This window comes from Lacerta agilis, chromosome 7, assembly GCF_009819535.1.
Source record: "Lacerta agilis isolate rLacAgi1 chromosome 7, rLacAgi1.pri, whole genome shotgun sequence".
Classification (NCBI taxonomy): Eukaryota; Metazoa; Chordata; class Lepidosauria; order Squamata; family Lacertidae; genus Lacerta; species Lacerta agilis.
Window position 1 is genome coordinate 2,938,887 of NC_046318.1, and position 19,455 is coordinate 2,958,341.

The 19,455-nt window shown below is 42.3% G+C and overlaps 1 protein-coding gene across 2 annotated transcripts in view; it reads right to left on the minus strand.

Moving 5' to 3' along the window:
• Positions 1–16,597: 16,597 nt before the first annotated feature.
• Positions 16,598–19,455, minus strand: part of SORCS2 (sortilin related VPS10 domain containing receptor 2) — a 117,242-nt gene continuing 114,384 nt past the window's right edge. The window contains exons 27-28 of one of the 2 annotated variants that reach the window (XM_033154145.1): positions 17,893–17,972; positions 16,598–17,604 (exon numbers count right to left, since the gene is read on the minus strand). In XM_033154145.1, coding sequence (XP_033010036.1) covers positions 17,581–17,604; positions 17,893–17,972 — 104 coding nt within the window. In that variant the 3' untranslated portion in view covers positions 16,598–17,580. Of the gene's footprint in view, positions 17,607–17,892; positions 17,973–19,455 lie in introns of both variants that reach the window. The other variant, XM_033154146.1, reaches the window with a different exon arrangement.

Genomic DNA, 19,455 nt, shown 5'->3' on the forward strand with positions numbered 1-19,455 from the left:
CTCTGTGCATTCATTCAGTTCTTACAAGGTTTTTAAAGTAGAAGACTGAAAAACTGTAGCCGCTGCGGAAGTCGTTCACCTGCTGTTTTCCATGGTGATGAGACCAAAAAGGATAACACAACTAAAATATATCCTTGGTACTAGTGTAGAAAGGCTCCTTCCAGCTGTACTAGAAAGAGCTTCCATTGTTTTTAAATGTTATTTTTTGAAGATGTTTTTATTTTCTTCAAATGTTTTTAAATGGATTCCCCACTCCCACAAAAAGCCAATAGAAATGGATGCCACTTCACACAAAGTAAACAGGATCAATAACTCTCTACTTCAAATTCCCCTCCAGAGTTAAAGTTGTTTAGAGGAGGATTTATAGGAAGAAAATAAGGAACAGTCTAAAGAACAACTAATGTATCATTGCGTTCAGAAACATTCCAAGAAAAAAAAATCCTGATTTAAAAAAAAAATGTAACACCCCCCTTTTTAAAATAATGCCACTTTTCTCTCATTGCTAAAAGGTAAAATTCTTTCAACCTCCAATGAATGTTTAGAATAAACCAATTTTTAATTGTTATCCTTAAGCACCTCTTCTCTTCAGTGATCTCTGCTTAGAAGATGGTATGTGTCCCTGTATTTTTTAAAGAAAACAATTTAATGTTTATTTTTCTAAGTTTATATGAAGTTTCTTTTTCCTGCTGTAGCATATTGGCTAAAAGCACGAGTTGTAAGCCAAGAAGTTTGCAGCTGAAAACCCACTTCAGCTGTGAACTTGCTAGGTGGCCATAGGCAAGCTGCAGTGTCTGCCTCACCACCCGATCTGCAATATGGGGATAATAATAATAATAATAATAATAATCATTAATGATAATGATGCTGGCCTATCTTGCAGGGTTGTTGCAAATAATATATGTGAAATGCTTCAAATGCTTGAAAAGTGGAATATAAATGATCATTTATTATTCTGCACCTCCCAAAGAAATGTCTCATAAGAGTAACAAAAATTTCCTCTGGTACTCCTTAGTATATCTGTTGCCTCAGTCCGTAGTTTTGTGTGATCTTATGAAAACACACAGCTGCTGTGCATAAGGGTTGCTGCAACGTCTTTCCCTCTTCGGGCATATTTAGCTGGGCAGCAGCATCCATCCTTGGTCGCTCGACTGGCAGGTGCTTTGCGGAAAGAGGTCTTCTTGCTCCTTTTCTGTTTCTTTCTCTTCAGACAGAAGAGACCACGGTAGGGAGGTTTACAGTGTGATCCTAACCATGTCGACTCAGAAGTAAGCCCTATTGAATTCAGGTAGGCTTACTCCCAAGTAAGTGGGGTTAGGGTTGCAGCCTTAGTTAGAAGGGATGTGTCTGCTCCCTGAATTCTTTTTTGTATCTTTCTGTAAGCAGGCAGTCCTTACAGGGAGAGCATCTCTTTATCCCTTCTATGGAGCTGAGTTCAGGTCAAGCTACAAGATAGCCAGGACACTCTCTCCCGCCCTGCTGCAACACTGACTGAGCAGCCTGCTCTTCTGACCTACCTGCCACTTTGGGGATGCTCAGCTAAGAGCCAGAGCAGGAACAGTCCCTCCCCAAATGACAAGTTTTCCATCCTGCCCTCCACCTGCAACTCAAGGGGTCCAAGTAGGAGACAAAGCTCGATTCAGAACGCGAGCAAGAGTTTTAATTTTATGTATGTATGCATTTTATTTTAATAAGTTAAGTAGGGAGGGGGGAACTGCTCAAGAGAGGTGGCATCAACCCTCTTTTGAGTCTTCTATCCCAGCAGTGCCCTTCCACATAAGATCAGGTAGGTCCACCAGGGACTTTCCAGAAAGGGATATCAGGCCCAATGTGATAGTTTCAGCCACCATACAGAAGCTGAGGATAGACAAGGTCTTAGGTGCATGGCACCTTCTGGGTGAGTGCTGTGTTACAGATAAATGTAACAGAACATTTTTATGTTTGGTTTTATGCTGTTTTATTTACTGTGCTTTACAAATCCAGTGAAGGCACCCTATGGGCCATAGCCTTCCCGAGATCCTTCCTGGTTGGTGGAAAGAGAGAGCTTTGATCCTAAAGGGTGATCTGATGTTGGAGTTCCCCTCTGTGCTGTCATAACAACTTCAGTAGCCAAAGGATCCACGGCTCCCTTGACGTCCCCAAACCAGGGAGAAAATTATGTCAGCCCATCAGTTCATTCCATTTAATTTCCATTGGGAGGGAAATTGTTTTTAAAAAGCAAGGCCAGAGGTGGGGGGCGGGACACCCTTACTTTCACTCTCCCTGTTGGCAGGATCCCTCCAGAACATGGAAGAAGGTGGATAAACTGACTTTGTTTTCCCCACCCAAGCCTTAAGATTGCAGCTTGAAATGTGGTATATATCACATAGTAGAAGCAGGAATTAAAGCAAACTCATACAATCCAGCAGAATGTGTAAAATTGTAATCAAGATGAGCTCACATTATATGCTGAAATGCTCAGATCTTCCTCTGGTGCTAAAATGACATCATAGTTGGAGACGACAATCCACAAATGGGGTGCTATAAATTAAAATGTCACACACACACACACACACACACACACCCCGCTGGCCACCACCTACCTAACTTTAATTGGCAGGGGCTTATGGAGGAGGGCCTCAAGTTTGGACAGGCTGGTGTGATGAAAGGTGGCCCTTTTACACAGTTCTGCCCTCCACCTGCATGTTTTCCATCAGAGGAAGGATTAAAATTCCCATGAAAACTCCCAACATGTTGCTCGTGCTCCTGTGTTCCTAACCTAATCATTCACACTGACCAGGTTTGGATTCCTGCTCTGTGAAGCTTTGAAGCACTGTCTTTGTTCAGAATGATTAGAGCCAGATCTGAGCACAGGACCATTTGTTTTGCTACATATCTATTGAATATGCCGCTGGTGTCGATAGGCACCACTGTGCGCATACAAAGAATTAAGAGGGCTTTGTTTCCTGCATATGTGACTGGAAAGGCAATCTACTGTCAGAGTCCATTGGTGCCCTACTGACCAGCTGGCCTGGATTGTCTGCCTATGGAGGGGAAGCAAACAAAATATCCCCAGAAAGCCCACGCTTTGCTTTCATGTTGAGGAAATGATGAGGGCAGCTCTGCGCATTTAAGGGAATTTGTATAAGAACAGCCTCCACTAGTGTCATGAATGGACGGGGTTGAGTAAACCCTGTATACCCATCACTTGTTGCAAATTGGTCACATCATAAGCTTTTTGTTAATTTCTGAAGCATGTAGGGAAGATAAAATGCTCCCTGAAGGGCGTTAATTTAACCCGAGGACCTGCAGTTTTATGTATTGGCAACCACTGCCTGCCTCTCTCATTCCATGTTCCTTTTTCCTTTAGTTGTCTGGCCTGTATGGCAGTTTGGCAGGGCTTTACAGACTGGTGTGTGCAGAAAGGTCATCTATATCCCACAAAATGTCCCGTGCAAGGAAGTGTATACAAAAGTTATTTTATTTAGGCAAATTATTTTAAACTAATTTATTTGTATATTTCATCAAATGTTTAATTTATAGATGTACATATTTATGATATATGCTAGACCTTAGATCAGCACGTTTAATAAGGAAGCAACTTCTGTTGCTGTCCCTTTTAAACCGATCACAGAGCACAATAACTAGAATAAATTACCAGATATGTGCAATTTTATTTTTCCCTTGTGAAACTTACTTTGAGCAGAGTGTGTAGTCTAAATTTCAGTTGCTGCATCTTTGTATTCCCCTCCCCAAGTTGGTAAATTTCACTAAACTCAGGCCCAAGACAGATGTGCATAGCTTGACAAGGGAGCCTGCTCTGCCTCTGCAGCTTTTTAAGGACAGGTACGTAAGTGAATGAATGAAATGAAGGAACATCGGGTACCTCCTGTTCCCAGTAAAAGTAGGTTCAGTGGAGTTTGATTGGCTAACCCTTTGGACAAGCACAAAGTTACCTCCTCATCTGAATTAGCAGAATACTAATTGACTGGTTAGTGTGGCTGTCAAAAAGCAGATGTCTCTTTTTTTGTTAATAATAATTATTTGTGTGTGTGTGTGTGTGTGTGTGTGTGTGTGTGTGTGTGCGCACACACACACATTTTTAAGAAGGCATAAAAATGCATATCTAAAAATTCTTAAGACATGCAGAGGACTTTTTAAGAAAACACAAAGGCCTTCTCAAATAGCAGGGTGTGAATGGGAGGACAGGAACAGGGAAGATGCAGCAAGGAGGGAGCTTCCCTGTCTTGGGCCTGAGAGGGAAATGAGTCACCATTTGAGGAAAACCTTTCAACAGAGTGAGGATTTGTGTAATGCAGAATGTGGGGATTTGTTTGGTATGCTGACTTTGCAGGAACCATTTTTGTAACTGTGTTACTGAACTTCTTCTCCACGAGAGTTGGTACTTTTCAAAAACAAGGCATTGTAAAAGGATTGGGATGCCTCCCCACAGCCCAGTTGGAGTCCTTCTGATGTTCCTGCTGTTTGGTTTTTGTCTTGGAAATGCCAGGTATATACAAATAATGTACAGTATGGATTTATACAGATAAAAAAGCAGAAACGAACCAAAACAGAAATAACCTCTAAATAGACCATATTAAATGCTGTGAAATATACTCCACCCCTTTCTCAGTGTGTATGTTTGTGTGCACGCATGCACAGTATAGCCTCTGGCAGAGCTCTGAATGGCCAGGAAGGCCTCTTGATGTGCTTCCAGGTGAGCAGTTTCATTGATATTAGAATCATAGAATCATAGAGTTGGAAGAGACCACAAGGGCCATCCAGTCCATTAGCTTGGGTAGAAGGATTCCTTGTGCAACCTTCTAGTTACAAGCATTCTGTCATGCTCTGCTGTGACTTAGAAAAACAGAATCCAGGATAAGTCTGCAGATTGGAGAGAGATCTACTCCTCACCTGCTCCCCCCCCCATTCCCATCATGCATTTCACACAGGCCTTTAGCAAAGGTTTTACTAATGATCAAGAATTGCTTTAAGAAAGTGGTTTTGTACACTGCATTTCTATGTTTGTGAGGACATTTTACTGATCTAGTATTCCAAAATAAAGTATGAACCAGGAACTGTTTTTTATTTTTGTTATGGAAGTTGTAATTTATGTCATTGGTTGGGGATGTGGGTCTACTTTTTAAATATCAGGTTATAATTTGGGGAGCAAGAGTTTGCAAAAAATATTTTTTTTAATGTATTAATAATTCTGTATCAGTCTTCCATTATTACCAAACCTACCAATGGATCTGAGTTGTTTGACTTAAAAGAATACTCTTGTATTAAGAATGTAATTATTTTTATGATTGTATTTTCAAAGACAAAATCATATTTAAAGTTTTCCATGAAGAAGGAACACTAAAGCAAGGGGATTTTTTGTGAGCTGTTACGTTTTCATATCTCCTATGTTTTATTTCATTGTATTTTACATTTCATTTCTCCTTAATTTCTCATTGTTGGTATGGCTGCTGTTAGTTCTGAAATGCTGGGTCAGAAGAACTTTGGCTAGCAAGAGCAATCACTATCTTCTGAGAAAGACAATAGAAATTTGTAGAAGCCCAATTGAAAGGAGAAAAGGGCCACCAGAAATGCAGGCCTTACTTGTTTTAGTTTTTTTACCTTTCTGTCCCAGAAAATAATATGACAGGCACCTAATTGGTGTAACACACTAATTGAAATTATTAATAAAGATACCCTGTGAAAACTCAGCCTTTGTATGTTAACTGTTTGCTTTTCTGATCTGTTGCATGACAGCTTTTGGGTGATGTCTTGAAGGTGCTGGGAAGTTATTTCTGTCTCTGGGTTAGACTGCCAGCTTTAGATTGGTTTAAAATAGTGGGGGAAAACACAATAACACGTCCCTATGCCTTCCTCTACCTGAACATACCTCTAGCATGCAGCTGCCAACCACATCACACTTTTGGTTTGAGGCAGGTGCCACTTGCGGAAATGAAAGCAGAAGCAGAAATATGTTTGGAAGCTCACGTTTCACCTTACAAGTTTGGTTCCAGTGATAAGAGTGGAAAACTTTCAGTGTCAAGAGTGTGTTTTGCTTTCACCATCTTTGGCATAGAAGTAATTACCTCTGGACCCCCTCCTCCAGTTTCCATGCCCCACCCTGCTCAATCTTCCTTGTGGCTGCAGAGGGTGAGATGCAGGATGTGATGGCAGTTCTACACAGCTTTTTTTCTTGGGGTGCTCAAGGCTGTGCAGGACCGACACCACTTTTCTAGACTTCTCCTATTCTTCTTGGTTTCAATCCTTTCACTCCCAGAATAGGCAAAGGGACGTCAGGTTCAGACCTCAATCCTTTAGACAACACTTCCAAGGGTTTCATTGCTTTCCAACTTTTTCCAGTACCAAAGCCACAAAACAGCAAACCCAATGTGCCCCAGGTGCGGGGGCCCTGGTTCTTTCCCTCCTCGCCTGGCAGGCGTCAGTATCCAATTGCTGGGTTTCAGAAATGATTTCATAGAATTCATTTCCGTCCCCTCCCCCCAAAGTTTCATTCCCTCGCCCTTGCCAAGAAACAAAGTACATTTGCAAGCTGTTTGGACTTGTGTTCGCCATCTTCTGTGTGTGGAAGCTGTAGCGCATGTTCCCTCAGATCAGCATTTTTGAGGTTTCTACTTCATATTTTTTGTTGTGCCAAAAAGAGATCACAAAGAATGGCATCCTATTTTCAATTTACGCTTTTTCAACCATTACGTGGCTTACAAAAGATTCAAAATGGAATACCAGAACTCAATCTTAGAGTCGTTACACCACAGAGATTTCATATCGAGTATCGATCTCTTAAGACGCATACCTTCACTTCTCACTCCATGCAGCGCATCAGCAATATCTTCAATTCACCCTCGGTGGCCATCATTTTCAATTCAGGACACTCCCCTTTGGCCTTGCCTCATCTCCAAGAATTTTCTCCAAAGTAATGCGCTCGTGGCGCAGCACACCTCTACCTCCTGGGGGTCCATATTTTTCCCATTGGCTCCAGCATCCCTATTCCCAAATCTACACTTCAGGTAAGACCAATCATTCTTTCTATATATTACAGCCAGAATATGGCCAGTTCTGATCAATGCAAAGCAACTGGACCAAATTCAGCCTCATATTATTGCTATTATGGTATATGTTCAATCCTAGCAATTGTGCATAGAAAGGTTATAAATGCCCCTTCAAAAATAAAGACAAACGCAATAGAGTGTCAAACAACTTTTAATAAAGGAAATTTTGTGGTAGTTTCTCAGAACAAATGCAAATTTGCTGTGAGATACAGCAATTGACCTGCTTACATATTTTGATGTTGATGTGCATAAGGCTGCATTGTGCAGCTTGTATTTATGAAATTGGTGGCTGCTCCTAATTCAGAGTCTTAGCTACTTAGATTGAACTATTGATTGTGCAATTGAACCATAGTTAAGTGTTAACATAAAGTCTCTTCAAATTTATTAGTTGCTGCTTCTCAAAACCAGAACACATCACTACAAAATTGCCACTACAAATAAACAAAAATATACTGGCTCCTCTATCCTACTCACCCTCTAGCCAGTTTGGCAATCAAGAATCCTCTTTTCTTCCCACCCCTTAGGTACCAAGAGACCTGGCCAATGTTATCTAAAATAGTAATAGGAAGTTTGTCTGCTATTATCACATCAAAATTAGGTGAGGCAGAAGTAAAAGATCGGAAAACTTGTGATGGTTATGAAAAGCATATAAACATATTGAACATATTTTTGAAATTTGAGTACAAATCACTATTTATAAATTATTCCTCATGCTCCTGGTCGTTTGGAAGGTAATTTACACCTTCTTGGCCTGTATAAATAAGCATCACGGTTGACTTAAATCTACATGCAGGACCTGAAAACCTTTAGTGTTACTATATTTCCATATACAGAGACGCTAGCATTTTTCATGAGCCTAAAGTCTAGTTCACATTAATAATCAAATGTCATGGTTACTGTAAGCATAGCGGCTTGCTGTGATATGAGGGCATGCATCACCACTTGCGCTGGTAGGCATGCACCCAGGAGTTGGGATGGCTTATGACTGGAGAGTCACTTTTACAGAATTTCACCCTCCACATAGATGTCAGATAACAGGCCTAGATAACCAACTGCAATACCACATAATGCAGAATTGCAAATCACGTCAAGCGAAAAGAATTTTTTTGAAGTTTGATAAGAAATAAATATTGAACATTTAGGTATTTAGCAAGTGAGGGGGCAGGAGTGATGTAACCAATCATCTACACATTCCCATTGTTTCCAAGATGTGGGGGCTGTCTCAGGGCCAAATAGCACATGGGTGATAATTAGAGGACTGGTGAACCTTGGCAAAGAAAGAACCAAACCTCTGCGTCAATCAAACATGGGCTCTTTAAACTGGCAGCAATTGTTGTTCCCCAGGGTGGGGGAAGAGAATAGAAACAGGAACACAGGCATCCCAAGCATACTAAAGGGGCAGAAGGAAAAGGCCAGGGAAACAAAGGTAGCAAGGGAACATGCTCACTGCTGGCTGTGTTTTGCTGATGATTATGTTTTTCTATCTTGCCCCAGTCCTGTTGGCTTGACACTCCTAGACTGGCTTGTTGGAGTTTTTTTTTGTTGTTGTTGCAAAACTCTGTGGCAGGGACAAGTTGCCTAATAGGGGTCAAAAGACTTAACTGGAGCTGAGACTCTCTAGCATTAGGTAATCTTGATCAAAGCAGACGACAATGGCTCTGCACATAAGGAGAGTTAAAATAAACTGCACTGGAAGTTACAAGAGAAGAAAAGGTTTGCCTGGTGCTTATGCAGCAGGTGTTGGATGGAGGCAAAGCCAACTGAAGCTGAATTTGACCAGACTGATGAAATGATGGTCATGCATGAGCTCTCAACAAAGATTTGAGGGGCAGGATGTCATATTCTCATCACTCAGGACTGTAGTCTTAGAAGTGCTTCTGCTTTTATAGCTTAGCCTGGAAGTCCAGGCCGTTAACAGTGGCCAAGGCCACCTCCCTCCAGTGCTATCTAGTAAGAGCTGCGCTTTCTTTTATCAGGAACCTGGCAAGCGTACATCAGTGGACTAAAAGAGACTTACCTGTTTGCCTTCAGGGAAGATTCAGGCATGTCAACTGGTGCAGAATGCATTGCATCAGTCACCAGAACATTCAGAATCTTCAGCATTACCTTCTGGGTCCAAATTCAAGGCTTGTGAGCATTCTCTCTCTCTCTCTCTCTCTCTCTCTCTCTCTCTCTCTCTCTCTCTCTAGCTGACCCTTCTCCCAGATCCACAACTCCTACCTGAAGACTCACAGAAGTCCAAGCCTGAGCACTTTTTGGATGCATTGCAAGATTTTCTTAATGGAATTGTTCTGCATTCAGAATGAGCTGGGCAATAATTCTAACGGCATAAATACTAAAGCCTAATAATAGATGCAATACTATAAGGAAAGTTGCAGCACTTAGACTGAAGATTCCCTTATCTCAGACATTGTTCATACTGGTGTGAAGAGCAAGTCATGAAAGAAGCTTCTTCCGTGGAGTTTTGTAGTTAGGTGCTCATACGAAAAACTATTTAGAATATCAGCCAGGGCAGGCAAATTGGCTGGTGCCAAGCCGTTCTGACTGCTCATCGTTCTATACATATAATTTTGGAGAAATCAAATTAATTCCTCACTTGTAGTTATAACTAAGACTCCGGGTGGGCAGCAAGAATTAACGAAATAAAGCCAACTGCAATGCACACATCCCTCTCTTGCCAAAGCCCAAAGTGTACACACACAATGGATGAAATCCAGAGTACACTAGGTGTGCCTCAGTCCCATTGGAACCATCAGAATGAAAACACAAGACAGTTAAATCTCCACTTTAGCCACACCTTACTTTGGCAGGATTCTCAGGGCAGATTTCTGACAAGCCTTCAGGGGGTGGGGTAGGAAATTCCATAAACATGAAGCAGCTATTGCCTCTCTTTCTTGCCTTGATGTTTGTAGGTAGTGCACAGATGGGATCTTTTACAGAGACGCCTCTTGAGGAAAGAATAGCACAGTGAGAAAGAAGAGTGTGATCATTAAAGAGGCCGGTGTAGGCTTTTGGCCGGCATTAGTATGAGGAGGAAAGACAAATCTCTCTCTCTCCCTCCCCCACCTTATATTGGGTTATTGCAGACTAAAATGTTGGGGAGGCAGGAGTCCTAGGGGAGAAACCCACCCTTTGCTTCACTGCCCATGATGAACCACAACTTTTTATAGCAGTTCTGGGACCCAGGTCCCACACTCACATCACCAGTCCCTAACAAACTACTGAAAATATACACTCTAGATTGTTGTAATGCAGGGCTGAAAGAAAACACAGGGGGCTAACGGGAGTGACCCCCTTAATCCAGGTTCCTGATGCCTACATGCTCAAAGATTGGCGGTTACTGGCTGACAATGAAACAATGAGCCAGTTTACACAGCATGTTAAACCATAGTTAATGGTTTACAATGAATGGAGAGATCTCTGCTCTTTCACTCACCACCTAGTTTGGGAGCAACCAAGCACACTCCCTAGTTCAGTGTTAGGTCTGAAATGCAGATTGAGCAAAACCACAATTCGCAAGCCAATAATGAACCAACCTATGGTTTGGGTGTGATGCTAGTGACCTTTTGTTGCAATCATAGGCCTAGAGGGGAAGAGGGATGCCTGAGCCTTCTGTGAGTTAACAGTAAGCCATCAACCACGAGTGAATGTGGAGCCATAACATGCACCATTGGCTTTCATCCCTCAAGTACCTGCTACCCATTGCTTGTGAACAATGATTGAAACTGGGCTAGAAAAGTAGAATGAGGCAAACCCTAAGCAGTCTGACTTGCACCTCAGTTCACAAATTAATGGGTTTGGTCATTTAATTTTGATAATTTAATAGCCCCACTCTTCAGGCCAGGGGCTTACTGGGTGTCTTCTGTATTTCATAGAATCATAGAGTTGAAAGGGACCACGAGAAACATCCAATGCAGGAATCTTTTGTAAAACATGGAGCTTGAATCCACAACCCTGAGATTAAAGAGTCTTCTGCTCTACCAACTGAGCTATCCCAGAAGACTTTTCAAAAACAACAAAATACTTTTGGTATCACATATCAAATAGGAGTAGATCATACCCTCCAAGTGTCCCAATTTTCCAGGGACAGTCCTGGAATTCCGAAAGCCATCCCAGCTTCTGATTTGATCCTGTAATGCCCCCATTTTCCCCACCAGTGCTGCTGCCACTAAGCTGGAAGAGGAGGAGGAGCCGGCACTTGTCCTGAGCGGCTGCTGCGAGGGAGCATCCCGTTGCCTCTCCAGGGCAGCTGTTGCCAGTCTCCTCCCTGGGCAGGGTCGCCCAGGACAGTGTGAAAGGGAGTGGAGCAAAGTGCATGGAATCTTGATTTATTTTCTTAATGCTTTGTGCATCCACATCTAATCTTTCTAAAATGTATTTATTGATGTGCGTTTTTCTTTTTGTAAACATACCAAAGAATACAATAAAATAGGGATTAAGAGGGTTTCTCAGAATGGTGGAGGGCTTGTGTGCTGTGTCCCGTTGGTGAAGTGGCAGTGACACTTCCCCTCCTTCTGACAGGAAATGCTGTCTTGCTTGTTGGTGCATAGCTTTTTTTAAAAAGGATGTTGATGGATAAATATTTAGCTGGGTTCTTGCTCTGAAGTATTTAGAAAGGGCTATGAAACTTAATAGAAACACAGACATCCAAGTCCACCTGTCCATAAAAATCAATCAGGAAATATATATGTTTTCTAGTGGGGGTGATCTGAAAGCCTGTCTTATGTATTTTAATGTACAAAATACATGGCACATGGAAACACACATGCCCCCTTTCTCCCTTTCAATAATGTTTTCTCTGTATTGGTAGTGTTCTGGAAAGAATCTCCAAGTGTAGTTCATTCTTGCTGCAATAACCACCCATTTTTCTCTTAGTCATCAGAGAAGGTACATTCCAGTCAAAGGATCTCTTAACTCCCATTGTTTTCCATAAAGAAGACTGAACTAATATGTTAATATCTCCTGCTGAAATATGTGGAACTTTAAAATAATTAATCCTGACTGAATTTGCACCAATTAGTGATTTGATCAATTATATTAATTTAATTGTACTTAATTGCCTTCCCACAAGCTTTTCAGTCAGTTAATTTAAGATTGATTCGTTTCCCCTTTCAAAATGTCAATTTCCATCATAATTATGAACAGAAAGATTATGAACTCTCCCAAGATGGCTGAGTCATCTCTTTAAATCAGAAGAAATTCTTGGATATATCATCAAACTCTAAAATGTATCAGCTCTCCTTACATTTTTCCTCCACCACAGCTTCACCCAGACATAAAGTGAATAGCTATAGGGATGGCAGTGTTTTTAATGATCCTGGCAGTGAAGAGAGATGTGGGTGACGGCAGCCACTTCCTTTGTCTCAGTTTAATCCATGGAGCAAATACCATGAGCTGCCACCTACTAAAACAAACAAGATGACAAAAGTTGTAGCAGAAGTTGGGGGTAGCTGAGTTTTGCATTTGCTGTGGATTGCTACTGGTCACCCATCTCTGCTTTATAAAGGTAAAGGGACCCCTGACCGTTAGGTCCAGTCGCGTCCAACTCTGGGGTTGGGCGCTCATCTCGCTCTATAGGCCGAGGGAGCCGGCGTTTGTCCGCAGACAGCTTCCGGGTCATGTGGCCAGCATGACAAAGCCACTTCTGGCGAACCAGAGCAGCGCACGGAAACGCCATTTACCTTCCTGCTGGAGCGGTCCCTATTTATCTACTTGCACTTTGACGTGCTTTCGAACTGCTAGGTTGGCAGGAGCTGGGACCGATCAACAGGAGCTCACCCTGTGGCAGGGATTCGAACCGCCAACCTTCTGATCGGCAAGCCCAAGAGGCTCTGTGGTTTAACCTCTGCTTTATACTGCTCCCATCTTAAGTGGTTCGTGAATTCAAATCAGGCACCTTAACAAGCCTTTTTACATGGCAGCTGCAGGGTGTGGTGTGTGCATGCACATACTATGAGAAACAGGATGCAAAATGAAAGACATGAAACTGCAGTACATACCTTAGGAGAGGTGAAAGTTGCAGGCCACCACAAAACCAACGAGACAGTGCTGCTTCCGTTTAATTTTTTTAAGCCTCCACCTTGCTTTACGAAAAGAAGTGCTCCCTGCTAGGCGGCTTCAAAATTTCCTTATGCCTTCTCTTAAAAGTCTGGACGGTGAGTCCCGATTATCAACTGATGAATGGGATCATCAGCCCTTTCGAAAGGGCTGGGACCTGAGCTGCCCCCTTCTCGTCAGGCCTCCGTGAGTCTTATGCCCAGCTGGCCCAGGACAGGTCACCACTGCTCAAAGCTTCTATGGCTGAGCCATGCTTTGACACTGCTAGTATCCCTACCCTTGCTTCTTCCGGCCACCCTCACTGTGGGGCTCTGCACCAGGCAACGGATCATGTAGCATCTTCTTATGATTTATATCATGTCATCAGTGTGCATTATGCTTTTGCAGAGTAAAAAACAAACAAGCTGCTGCACCTAGAAGTTTACAATCTAATATTAAGACACGTGCGGGAGATTAGCAGCCAAATCTAACCAATGCATATTCTTGCTAGTTGGCATGAGAAGGGGCTAATACCACAGAGCTGTATTGTTGAGAGGCAGAAAATCAGACCTTAGAAAAATGTAACTGGTAGAGAGGTCTATGTGTGGTGTCATTTCCCTTCTTTTCTTTCTTGCTTTTTTTTGGGCCAGTCTTGGATGCAGACATGTCTCTGCTTGCTCCAGCTGGAAGCTGGTTATACTGTAAATATAAATATTTTGCCTGCAAAGGTTTTACTGTTGAACCAATGCAAGGAAGTAAATTATATTTTTAAACTTACTTCCCACGTTGTTGCCTGAGTGTTTGTTAAGGAAGAAAGGGAAGCCAGCCTACTCAGCTGGATTTGCTCAAAAGGAGGCTTTGCAGCCTAATTCCTATGCTTCAATTTTGCTGCTAAGGATGGGACTTTAAAAATCTATTCAACCCATCCCACAACATGGAGGAAGGAGGCAAGGGTAACAGGCAGTCCTCTTTTTGCAAACACACTCATCTTACACAGAAGTAAATGTGACTTACTTTGGAGGCAGTGGGGTTAGGATTGCAGCCTTACCTGTCAATAAAAGAACTGCTAAAAGATTCCAAACTTTTTATTACACAGGGGGGAAAAAACTTGCAATCAGCACTGCTCCACTCCACTCTCATTTAGGGAGAAGATACAAAGCTTGTTCACATGTTACACTGTACATAGGTACAAGCTGTCTTTACATATGTACAAGCGTTTCTGTGAAAGACTGTACACATACTGATTGGTACAGCTCAACTATCGTGCACACAGATTACACACTCCTAGAACGCTACATGTGAGTAGCTGTACGAGTGTACAGCTGAACTATTTGTGTACACAGGTACACAGATTGTACACTCTTTGAATGCAATGTGAAAACCCCTATTGTGTCAAGATTTCCCTGCTGGCATTAAAGCGGAAACTCACCCACAGTTCCCAGCAGTTTATCTGGCAATGGAGAAAACATCTTGCTGTGACTGCTATGCAAATATATATATTAAAAAGCACAGCAAACGCTATCTCAATATTATGTGACTTCAAATTGTCAGAATCTGAACTTTCTTGCAATAAGAGTCCAACCCTTTTAATTTGCCCCCCCCCCACACAAAAAAGCCTCCCTCCATGTTTGGAAGGAGGAGCACCTACAGCAAAGTTAGAAAAATGTTAACTCTGCATTGCACTTTATCAGCCAAAGTCAAGGTTTTTTCACACATGCAAGAAAATATAGAAGATGATGGAAATGAAAGCTCAGTCACTTCAGTAAAGGGGACTGCATATTTGCACATGTTCTTTTGTATGTGCAAGGCTTCTCCACTAAAGAATACGTATAAGAAGCAGGAGTTCCATGTCTGTGCAACAATGTCCACGGAAGTATAGGTTGGAATAATGAACTGTAACTCATACCCAGCATGAACAGCACACCTTATAAAAACATTAAGGCAGGCACAGAAAACAAGTGTGAGTTTTCAGTAAATGCATGCTAATGTTAAATAGTGCTCAAGTAACAAATCAAAAGCACAACAACCAAAACATCTCAAAACAAACACACCATTTAGCTTCTTCCTATTCTGATTGGGGGAGGAGCAGAACTGGAATTTCCTGTGTGTAGATTCATGGTGGGGATTTTCTATTCCAAGGACGAGAAGCAATATTTTTCATGAGGCAATACTAAAAATCTAGAATTAAGAGTTAGCACTGGACATCAACTGACTTATTAGCACTTTAAATACAGTTCTTCTAATGATCCACTTCTCCAGAAAGCGTTCCAAGAAACTATTGCAATGCCATTTGCTGGAGTCATAAAACAGACCAATTCTCTCCCCCCCCCCCCCATTTTTAGTAATCTGTTATTGATCTGCGAGTATGGGACCTTGTGTTCTTCTAAACAGGGGCTTAATATTGTAAACAGGTTTTTTATATATATAATTTATTGGATTTTTCCAGAAAGGGTAAATCCCAATTATCCTTGAAATAAGAGTTGGCATTTTGATACCAATTGTCATGTAAATGCTGTGAAAAATTTGCACACATGTGAAGCGTAAACATCCATCTGGATGTACCCCATAGACCTGTGGTGACTTGCCTTCCTCATAGAGTTTCTAAGATTTCTGAAAATTGTTGTCCAGCCTAGTGGACAGGAATTCTATCATATATCCTATCTGGAGAGGTTTTGCTGTTTACAGTGCCAGCAGTACTTTGAACAGTAAAATAAAGTCCTTGGCACTCCCCATGCCCATGTTTTCTCAACAGCCGCTAACCGCTGTGCAGTCAAAGCAGCAGTATACATGGCTCCTTCAGAAGCAAATGTTCAGGGCATTAGTAGGTCTTGCGGCATAAACAAAGACAGACTGAGATCCTGAGCAAGTGGCAAACAAGACACAATTCATTCACAGCAATGTTATCATCCATTTGGATAGTCAGTTCCTGAATGTATTGTGCTTAACAGTTCTGCAGGATTTGCTTTAGTGCTCACAAGAGGACAAAATATAACATGACAAAATGGAATGTGCTTTCAGCAAAAATAAACATTGGCACCTTGGAGACATAATAACCTAATACATACAATACTAGTAAGTGTAACGTAACTTATTCTTATTTATGCTTGGTTATCCACTGCTATTCAGCAAACCTAAGGTAACTCTGCTAGTTCTTTGTAAAAAGTGAGACGATTAGAAAGATGCTCAGTGACTAGTTCCAAGCAGTGTTGTGGTTCATTTCCTACACAGGACTCTCAGAGCAAATACAATTAGATGCAGGTTTGGCTGCAACCTTGCAGCTACTTGGGGTAGAATAAGGAAACACAGCATTTAACTTGCACACCTTCAAAACAATAGTAACCATCACAGGAGACAATTGTCCTGCATACAGAAATAAGGTCTAGCTCAACGCCGGTCTCAGGAATGAAGCATGACACCTAGGGGTAAGATTGAGAAAGTGCAATCATTTCAATGGAATTAATTCTCAAATTTAATTCACCAGATTGTCAGACACATCCAAGGCAGTGTTTCCCCCCTCCCCCAGTTTGTTCCGCCCCACAGTAGAAAAAGGAAAAAGACTAAAATAGCAAGTTCCAAGTATGCTGCTTTGACAGTACTATCCTGAGACAGGAATGTTTGTATAGCTATAAAAATAGAAAGTTTAAAAAGATACAAAAAAGGGTTACAGAAATAAAAAAAGTAATTACACTTGCTGTTATGGGGACCAAAAGACGGTAAGGCAGCCCAAGGCTGTATACTATATAATTATGTAGGTTGCAAACTACCAGTCAGTCTAGTGGTACCCACTTACGGAAGGGTGGGTGGTGTCTGAAAAGGAGGAAACCTGGTCTGGGAACAAAACAAAGCAGAGAGTTTCTTAGTGGTGATGTACAAGAAGCTGTGAGACTTCCCACTTCAGCGTCACCTTATACGATGTTTTCAAACAGCTGCTGCAGCCTGAAGGACTTGCACGGGGCCTGAAGAGGGATGCTAGTGAGCGAGCCATCAATGTGTCTCTTGACAGTACCTCTCTGAATTCTTCGTTTGTGCCACATCAGACCCAGGAGTCACTTCCTTGTAAAAGGAAACTATTCCCAACATTCCACCAGATTTCTGCTTCAACTAGCCAACAGCTTTTAAAACCAGTCTTCGTGGCTCAAGAATTGCAGCCTCCTACTTGATACTGCCACAGTGAGCTAAGTGCTGTATGCATTCAATTAAATGAACATTGAGAACTAGAGACAAGGGAGACAAGGTGGTTGCAAGTGTGCCTAGGGCTACAGATCTGCTATCTTAGTTTGAGGTGTAAAAAAAGTCCACAGCCATGGAAACAAATTATATTATATTTCTCTCCAAGTATTACACATCTGGGCCTATCTTCAAGACAACTTAGAATTCTCCATCCCACCAGTAGTTATATCTTCAGAGGGAGAAGGAGGGACCCAGCAGAAGAGTCTTGTCTATGTGTTCATTTGTGAGTATCAGCTAATCAGGTAACTGTGCTTCTCCCTGGAATTAGTGCTCAGAACCATGCCTGAGAGATTGCCTAAGGAACAGAAAAACAAAGCACAACGATTAGCAAATTACAGGATTTTGACATGAACCCCACCCCCTTCTTTTCCAGGAACAATTCCACCAAATGGGGTGGTGGATTTAATCAAAATCACATCAGGTGAGAGTGGTGCAGCAGTTTTGTGTTGCTAAAAATGTTGGCTTTGGGTGAACTATTGTGAATTTCTATAGTGTTGAGCCAAGTGACATCATAAAGTGGTTTGGGGGGAGGAGGCAAGGGAGAAGAATGGAACCATAGGCTCCCTTTTAAGATGACACTGACCTGGGACTGGACACTGACTGCCATCAGCAGTAAGGGAACTCTGTAGCTGTTCAAGTTTCCACCTCTCCCAGAAGGAGTCACTGCAAGGTAATGGTGTGGAGAAGTCCCAAGGTGGGGGTGGCCAGAAAGGAGGCAACATAAAATATATAAAAACAAAAGAAGTGGATGGGTGAGTCTAGAAATATGCCACTGCAAAAATTGCAAAATTATGAGAAGAGAGAACAGAAAGCTAGGATTTGTTTAGTCACCACTACGCTGTAAAACAGAGAAGGGTCTGTTCAAACTGTCTCAAAGATGAGAAGGGAATCCCCATGGCAAATCTAACATTTGTCACATGTATTTCAGATCCTATTCGGAGGAAGCATCCCCTGCAGTTAAGCTAAGGAAATTCTACGACAAAAAGAAGGAATGGAATAATTGAAAAGTTTCCTTACACCGTGACCCTGACCTGACTATACATTTACACTAAATTGGGGGCACACAGGCAGCCCCAGTCAATCCACAAGAGTACCAATCACCTGGCTGGGAGTGGGAGGCTTAATCCAAATCCTGCTTCCCCTTTCAGAATAGTAGGTCTGGCCTATCATCTAAGCAGGGCTGGCCTAAGGCACTTCGGCACCCGAGTCGAACCACAAAATGCCCCCGCACCCAGCCAGGGAAGAAGGGATGAATGAAGATCTACACCAGGAACTATTCACACCTGGTAGAGGCACCATGTAGGGGGGAGACTGCTGAGGAGGCCTCCAAGGCGTGTGCCACAGCTGTTGCTGCTACCATGGCGGCAGCAGGAGGCCGAATCTGCGCCCCCTGTGGATCCTGCCGCCTGAGGCAGTCGCCTCACCTTGCCTCGTGGGTGGCTCGGCCCTGCATCTCAAGATGCCCTGAGGGTGCTGGGAACCAAGCCTGGCAGCTGTTCCTCATCCACCTAGGGATGCTGCACTCATGTTTATAGGTCCTTATGCTGAATCAGAGTGTATCACAGGAATCTCTGTCAAAAGAACAGCATGTCACTAGATCTCAAAAAAGGGAATGAGTATTAAACCACTATTAAGGCTAATTAGCAAAATGGAGGCTATAGAAACAAAAATAAAAAAATAAAGATTCTGGAATGGACCATTCACCAGAAAAATGCAGTTTCAGATAGGGTAGGGATGATATTACCATAAGACTAAATGTCCCTGGCGTGGGAGTGGGACAGAAGGAAACAACATTGTTTGTGCTAGGGTTGCCATACGTCTGGGGAGAATTTCCGGGATTTCAATGGTGGAAGTGACATGGGGGGGGGGGGGCGGATTTCCAAAAAGCAGCAGTTCGTCCTGGATTTTTTGCAACATAACCAAAAAATCATTTTTCTAAAAAAAAGGGGGGGCACAATTTGTGTGTTTTTGGTTTTTCACTTCTTGAAATATGGCAGCCCTTGTTTCTGCTGACTTTCCATGGATTTTCCATGGGGATTGGGTGAAAGGCTGTCCTGTTTCTTTATAGGTTTTCTTACCTGCGCTTCACCATAAGGGCGCAGGGCATGTTACAACAAATCATGAAAGCAGTTATAAAACATGTAAA